The sequence below is a fragment of the Cystoisospora suis genome, assembly GCF_002600585.1.
Source record: "Cystoisospora suis strain Wien I chromosome Unknown contig_3757, whole genome shotgun sequence".
Lineage (NCBI taxonomy): Eukaryota > Apicomplexa > Conoidasida > Eucoccidiorida > Sarcocystidae > Cystoisospora > Cystoisospora suis.
Window position 1 is genome coordinate 2,007 of NW_027156552.1, and position 7,509 is coordinate 9,515.

Consider the following 7,509-nt stretch of genomic DNA (forward strand, 5'->3'; position numbering starts at 1 on the left):
TTCACACCGGTGACAGACACCATCGCGAGCTCACGTCTAAGATAACTGGGGCATCCTCCTCATTGTGAAAATCTCCAGAGAAGATGGCTCTGACGGCGGCGCGTTGTTAGTTGGCTCTCGTGCTCGATGAAGCAGTAAGCCGCGCGGACAACCGTGTGTTGTTCGTTCGCTCTCGTGGCCGACGAAGCAGCAAGCGGGGCCGCTGAGCGCAGACGGCAATCGACGCCGGCAGCGGGCTTTTGCATGCGGTGCAATTAGCTGTCACTGCTGCCTCGACAGGAGTGAGCTCTACTTTGGCGACTACGGCAGGATCATTAACTGTTTGTTTCCCCTCTGATGCGACCCCAGTTGTCTTCATGAGAGCAGGACTAATGGGCAGTGAGCCGTGTTCTCGAGAATGGCTGATACATCTCCCGGACGCTCCAGCTAGCACAACCGTGCGTAGCATGCAGTTCCGCCAACACCCTAGGGCCGTTGCACAATCGATTGACGCCGTCTCCACAGTTTCTCATGCTCCAATGGTGAACACTGTAATCGCATAGGACCGGTTCGGCATCAGGTAACCTGGACTGGTAGCTGCTGTTGCAGGGTGCGCCCGGAATTCCCTGGTGCCTCTCAGTGTAGTCCCGTGATGGGACGGAGTATTCTTCGACCAGTCCTCCGCGTTTGCACAGGCTCCTGGGCACCGGCACACCAATGCTGAGTTGTCCTGGGGGACAGACACGGTCAGACTGTCCAGCTGGCACTGAAGCCGCCACTACTCCCGTCGCCTGCCGCGTCTCCAATGGTTAGGCGATTTTGACTTTCCCTCTACTTTCATCGAGTCGGAATGTCTAGGGCTGATCGTCATCGCCGGAGGGCGGCCATCGCCGAGCGAGGCCGTTATGCTTTCCGGGCCTGGCATATCAGGACGCATCTGTGGATTCCCGTCGGATGGCTGGCCATCGCCGTTCGTGGCCATCAGCTGAAAGCGGCTGGCTTGACTCACATTTTTGATTTCTCTTTGCTCTCCTCATCTAACTGTTTGGGGTCGTTCTGGCTCGGACAGCTCCGACAGAAGAAGCCCGGAGGGCACCCACATTCGACTCCTGCGGCGGCGTCCACTGAGGTTGCCCGCGTGCGTGGAGAGGACGATATCTCATCCTCTTGCTCTCCCACCGCTTCTTCGTTGCTCTCTGGAGAATCCGCCTTTAAAGCCGCAGGACACTCTGTTGACCAGAGTTGCTTTGATGCTCTGCTGAATGTCTGCGAGGGAAGCAGCGCGGCGTGGGAAGCGCAGATCGAAGAGATCTACTGCGAAGACAGAGCAGTCAGCGGGTTCTTGGAGGATTCATTTTATCAGATTCTTTTTTGCGTGTGGGTCAACCTCAGGTAAGTTACTGCACCACACCTCACGACACCATGGAAATGAACTGCTGTGGGTGCATGCATACGTACGGGAGTTCTTTCGTGATCTCTGGCATTGACCCGATTCTTGTTCGCGGCAAGCCGTTTTGCTGTAGCATCCGAAGACAGCTTCGGGGGTCTGTACACATTTTACCTTCTCAGTTATCCCGTCTCTGAGTTCTGCGTCTGAGTGCCGCGCCTGCAGACTTTCGCTCTGCAGTATTGCGGTTTTCCTCTGTTCTCAGCCCACTTTTAACCAAGCGAAACAAGGCCGTGTCTGGTCTCCTGCCTCAAACGCAGTTTTTCCTTACTCTTACCGAAGTCTTCTTGCTTCAGCATCTTCTCCCTCTTCACGTCGGACCCGACTTGCACCTTCCTTTGCGTCCGTTATTCTCGTGTCATGATTGTGTGCACTTCTTCCACCGTCCCCTCACTGGGAAAAAGGTCGACACTCCCAATGGAGCAGATCTCACAGGCCTAGCCCTTCATTTAGTCCCGGCTGCGGACCACACCTATGCAAATGCAAATGAACGTAAGTCGAAGCGAAGCAGGCACACCTCTTCTTCGTCACCGTCGACTTGTCAGTCTTGTTCGTCTACATATCGTCCTGGTTCTCCGTCTTCTTCCAGTCGCAGTCTTGCGAAGCGAAAGGGGGGCGAGCTCCGTCCTCCACCACTTCGTGCCCCGCTTGCACGGCGGGACACCAACAAAGCGGAGTGGGAAGTGTACTGGCGCTTTGTTTTTTCGTTTGCTGGACTCTCTTTAAGTAAGACAGGCCCGCACGTGGCCCTGAGCAGCGACACCTCTGCAAGGGAAGCAGCACTGTCGCCTCCGACCACGACAAGTTTTCCCTCCCGCCCCGGTTGTTCTCCTACTGCGGTGGAAAATGTCTTTGAGTCGTCTGCCTACGCATTGCCACAGAAGAATGTTGTTCCGCGTAATCGGGTACAGCAGGTCTGTCCATTCGCTCTGGATGTGTCTGGTGGTGTAGCTCGGCCCAGTTCACTGAAAGGGAAAGCCGTCAGCAAGTCAAACACCGAAGCGTGCCGTCCGTGCGTGCCCTCGTGGTGGCCCCTAGCGCGGTGCGGCAGCTTGGTTTGTGCACATCACTTGCCAGTAGCCGGGTCGCGCATTCCATTGCATCACATCTACGACTTTGTTTCAGCGACAGCTTGGGGGCTGCAAGTTGGCCAGCCGCGTCCTTTTTCTTTGGTCCATTTTCTGGAGGCTGCAATGGTCCTCGGGCCTGCAGTTCATAGACGGGGTGTCAGCCGGGTGACGAGAAAAAGCTTTCTAGATGAGGGCAAGATAGGCAGTGGACGGGAATATATGAGGCGAAGCGATCCCGGGGGTCGAGAAGACGATCTGTCGCCTAGTACCTCTTTGTTCGCCTGTGCTTGCCCAATCTGCACCCTTACTCATGAAGCGATCCACTTGCTCCTGTCATCGCTAGACCCTGCCTCGCTCGCTGCGTTTGCGGCGACGAATAAGTCCCATTTTTTCCTAGCGGAACCCGTGGTGCCTGGTCTGCAGTTGGTCGTGGGGGATTCATTTCTCCACCCCAGTGCGCACCAGGAAAATATCCTGAGAGCAGCTTCCGTGGGCGCGACGGATTCTGCATATGGTACAATGTCCTTCGATTCTACCGTATTCGGTTCTCCCCAGCTTGTCCCCTCTACCTTGCAGCCGGACCCTTGCTCAGGAAATATGGGAAAGAACGTCTTTCTCGGGGGTCTTTTCACCCATCAGACGCACGCCTTGCTTTGGCTCAGACATCGCGAGAGGAGGACAGCTCTACAGGCTCCCGCATTCTGCAGTGCCACGGGAGGACAACACGAGGAGACAGCGTATGTGTCAGGAGCTGTGGAGAGTGCAGGAAGTCTGTCAAGGACTGAGGTCGGCTCTCGGGGTGACGACGGGTGGAGCCGTCTAACTGAAGAAAACCAGTCGGCTCGAGGGCCCGACACTCAGTTCTCTGTCGCAAAGATGTCGGAAGCGTGTTGTAGTGTGGGGGACATGTCGAGTGCGTGTGAGTGCCCTGAGACGCGTGGAGAAATCAGCAACAGACAGAAGGCTGGTACCCCGTGTCACCATTTTGCTTCGTTGAGCGCCTCCGGGACTGAGACAAAACCTGAAGCGTTCACGGGTAGCTGTTGCGGTGACGCAGAGAATCGAGGAGGGGCGACGAAAGTCGGCACCGGGAACCAGGGGATGGAGTGCCGGCCCGCAGACGACGTCTTGAAATTCTTGGCCAGATGGACAGAGCTTCAGCTTCCGTGCTCGGACTGGCTCTCTTCGCTTGTTCATCTCGCCACGCCATCTCCAAATTGTCCAGCCGAAATAGATGTGCATAGGTATGACAGATTGCAAGAGTGTGCCGAGAAAGAACAGACTCGCCGGACAACCGATGCCACGAAGAAGAAAAGGGAGAGTGGAGGGATGGAAGGACAGCCAACACAAAACGATGAGGTGAAACGGCCAGCTCTAGGTGACCATAGAAGGATAAGGAAGAGTGGGATACACCGAGCAGAGAGTAGAAGAAACGGCTCTGAAGACCACACTACTCCGCTGCCTCATGAGCGAGGCTTAGACTGGCTACCTGACCTTGACGGACAGTCGTTATCTGCAGGTGCTGGTGACCGAACTCTAGGGTTCTGTCACCTCTCAGAAGGTCCTCAAAGTGTAAGGACTGCGGAGCGAGTAAGCGCGTCTGTAGCAATCCAAGGTGAAGAAGAAGCTTTGCCCTTCTACCGGGTGTTTGTGGGGCAGGCGGTCTCACTCGTTTGTTTCACCGGCGCACATCCCTCTCAGATGCGTACGTCGACGACCATGCGCAACAGCACACACCCTGCGGCGCCGTCGGGGAAAGACGCGTCTTCCTTGCAGTTTTGTCGGTCGGTGTCGCCGGTCTCCACGCATCCGCCCGGGATCCTATACGGTGGCACATTCTCGCAGGCGGACAGAACTGCGGGTTCCCAAGCCAGCAGCGCCGAACTGCTCTCTCGAGTCTCTATTTGTACTACAGGCTGCTTGGCTTCCTGCGATTTGCCCATGGAAGGTCGCGAAATGCAGCGACTGCCGCCCTCAGCTACAGCTGCAGACGGGAATTATTTGAGCCGCAGGGGCCTCGTGTCCTCTGCCTCTCCGGGCAGCTCGGATCGGTGTAATGGTTCAGACACAGAAGTAGACACGAGTCTCTTCAGGGGACGAGGACCGTGTTTTCTCGGTGCCAAGTCCTTCCTTCGAAGGTACACCTCTCGGGGCGCCTTTTCTCTTTACTTCAACCCAGACACGAGGTTGTGCGCCCTAGGGTTCAGCAGCGACCATGTTGAGAGCAGTAACCGAACAGGGTCTAGCGTTCCACCTCGAGCGGGACTTACTGGAGATCCCGAACCAACTCACTCCAAGGCTGATCTGAGCCTCTGCGACTCGAACCGAAGTGATTTGGTGAAAAGTCTGCGGACAGCCGGTGGAGAAACGAGCCGGCCGGGAAGCGATGGAGCGTCGACGGACAGCGTCATCGCCATGCGGTCCGAGAGTCGGACGGGAGCCAGAACGTCATCAGTTTCTGGAAGGCCAGGTGTGGTCAGCAAGGCCTTGGGACAGCGACAGGATGCTGTTCTTCCGATCCAGGGATGGGGTAAGGGCAGCGGTGGCGGCGGTGGTTTGTTTTGTGACGACCCGGGACTCGGCAAGACGCTAGCGATGCTCGCACTGACAGTAAAAAGTAAAGGGAGAATGCCGCGGCTCCCTGCTCGCGTCCGGGCGTGGCTAGCGGCTGACATCAACAGGCGCACTCACAACAAAGATGAAAGCTACAGCGAAGGGCACGACGGGCGCGCCATTCCAAGTGGTCGCGTGTCTTGCGATCGGGGACGGGTTGGCGGCGCCCCGGCGAGAGACCAGAAAGACAGGGAAGGCGCCGGAGGCGGCGGGGCACTTGCGCCGGAGCGTGAATCGGTTTCGGCGGATCAGGAGGGCGAGCGCGGCCGCCAGGGGGGGGAAACGAAACAAGTTCGGAAGAGCTCCTTGGAAGCCCACAAGGGGGTCGAAGCAGCGGACCCTTGTAGAAAAGAAGAAGTGGAAGCGTTTGTTTGGCGGATCGACTCGAGCAAAGTCGATTGTTATCTGCGGAAACACGGTAATGGAACGACTGAGCGGAAAGCCCGCGGGCGACAGTGGTGCTGTGTTGTATGTTGCTTGTTGATCAGCAGCTCGTGTTTCTTTCGCTGCCCTAGAATGTTGATCCGGCTGGGGTTGTGGCAGGGGGCTCTCCGGGCGGAAGTGGCGGACTGCCGCAGGGACTGCGGTCTCTCGGCTGAAAGCGACTTTTCGCTCTGGCGGTAGACGGGTGTCCGGGCTGCGTCCAACAGTCTCTCAAGTCTACCGCTAAGCGAAGCGCGTCCGCGGGTCGTCACTGTCATAGCAGCACTCTCCTCTGGGTACGATGACCGTTGTTGGATTTCGTTGTGTTTGTTGGGGCACAAAAGTAGGCGCCTATTCTCAAGGGGCCGTCTGAGCGAGAGCAGTATTGAACTACGCTGGAGCCCTTGCATGTAAGCAGTCAGCGTCCAAGATGCATCGTACACGCAGATTTTCCAGGTTTACCGTCGGCCATCTGTGGTGGACTCCGTTCCTGGAGGAGACGTGTGTGCAAATCTTTCGAGAGCATAGGGGGATTCGCTCGCTTCACTGGCGAGAGAGCTGGCTCGGGTCTGCACCCTTGCACAGGTGGCCTGAGCTCAATCTGGGTAGTGAGTCAGTGGGAGATCCGCAGTAGATACTTTTCGTTTACGTGTCAGTTGTCCTTCCCTCCGGTGATTACCTCCTTGGCTATCTCGCCCGTTCTAGAGTCCGCTAAGTGGCGAGAATGCGGCGTCACGCCCTCGGAGTGCTGGTGGCCAGCAGGCCGACGCAGTATGGCGGTTCTGTTCCTGTTTTCGGGTTCTCGCTTCAGAATCGCAAGCACTGGATCTGCCTTTCTCACCTTCACAGAGACAGTGTGCGCGGCTGTTCATGGTTACAGGCGTCCGAAGTGCTTTTTCATGTTCGCACTTGAATCCGCTCTTGCGCAAGCCTCCGACAGACGTCTCCACGGGGTGTGCAGGGAGTCTCCTCTCTGAGAAGGCGGGGGGGCCCACACCGGAACAGGGAGAAAATAGGTTCGCTCACATCAAGCATTTCCTCGGCTACACTTTGGTAAGGTACTGGGCACAAGCGGCTCACCTCACTCGTGTCTGGCTCGGGGACGGCGAGTAGTTTACGGTCTGGGGAATCTGATAGGCTCGCGTAGATGCCTGTAGTTTTTTTTATCTTTGTCGGGATCCATTGATCCAAGCAGCAACGCCATTCCCATGGGCGGCACTTCTTTCATTCTTCATTCACGCGTGGCGTTGCCTATATGTGCTCTTGTCTCCTGAACATCAACGTGCCCCTTTCTAGGTTTGGTGGCCCGGTTTACAGTATTTGCCGTACCATTGTTCCGTAGACGTGAGCGTGTGTATTTGGTCAATCGCCTGGTTTGAGGCTCAGCTCCTTACGTGGCTGGGCCTAGTTCTTGTGAAAGGTTTTGTAGGGCCCGCTTCCTGTGTGTACGTGAAGGAAGGTGTGAAGGGATGCTTCCGGGATCCGTGAAACGTGGCGGGGGTCCGGTTCTGGGGCTGAACCGCACTGCAGTTTTAGTCACTTCGACATGCGGCATGCTCTCAGCCCACCAGATGCCGGCTGCCAGACAACAGTGAGGGGTCTTTTTACTCTCTCCTCCCCTGTGCTTTCAGCCCCCGGACGCCGCCATGGGACCACAGCTGGTCGACGCAGTCACTGAGATCTGTCCGAGCGCGGATGCTTTCTTGCGCGCAGAAGCGTTGAAGCGTTTAGTCGCGCAGCTCGAGTCTCGTGAGCTGGTTCCAGAGGAGGCTATGATGGAAGCTTCTTCGCAGCACACTTCGCGCGTTATAAAAAGGATGAATAGTCTGTACCGAGAACTCTCGACTGTAAGGGTACCAGCTACTGGCAGGGTGCGGCAGAATCGCTATTTCACGTAGTGTACTTCAGCAAACTCAGTAACCAACTCACAGCAGATAGCTTATAAAAAAAAATCATTTGTATTACATAAAAATTTTT

The 7,509-nt window shown here is 56.5% G+C and overlaps 1 protein-coding gene across 1 annotated transcript in view; it reads left to right on the plus strand.

The window, feature by feature from the left end:
* The first annotated feature begins 313 nt into the window (after positions 1 to 313).
* CSUI_007225 (swi2 snf2-containing protein) overlaps positions 314 to 7,509 on the plus strand; it is a 19,409-nt gene continuing 12,213 nt past the window's right edge. The window contains exons 1-4 of the mRNA XM_068067375.1: positions 314 to 1,371; positions 1,632 to 5,527; positions 6,344 to 6,585; positions 7,164 to 7,379. Of these exons, the coding sequence (XP_067920648.1) occupies positions 830 to 1,371; positions 1,632 to 5,527; positions 6,344 to 6,585; positions 7,164 to 7,379 (4,896 nt within the window). The 5' untranslated portion in view covers positions 314 to 829. The remainder of the gene's footprint in view (positions 1,372 to 1,631; positions 5,528 to 6,343; positions 6,586 to 7,163; positions 7,380 to 7,509) is intronic.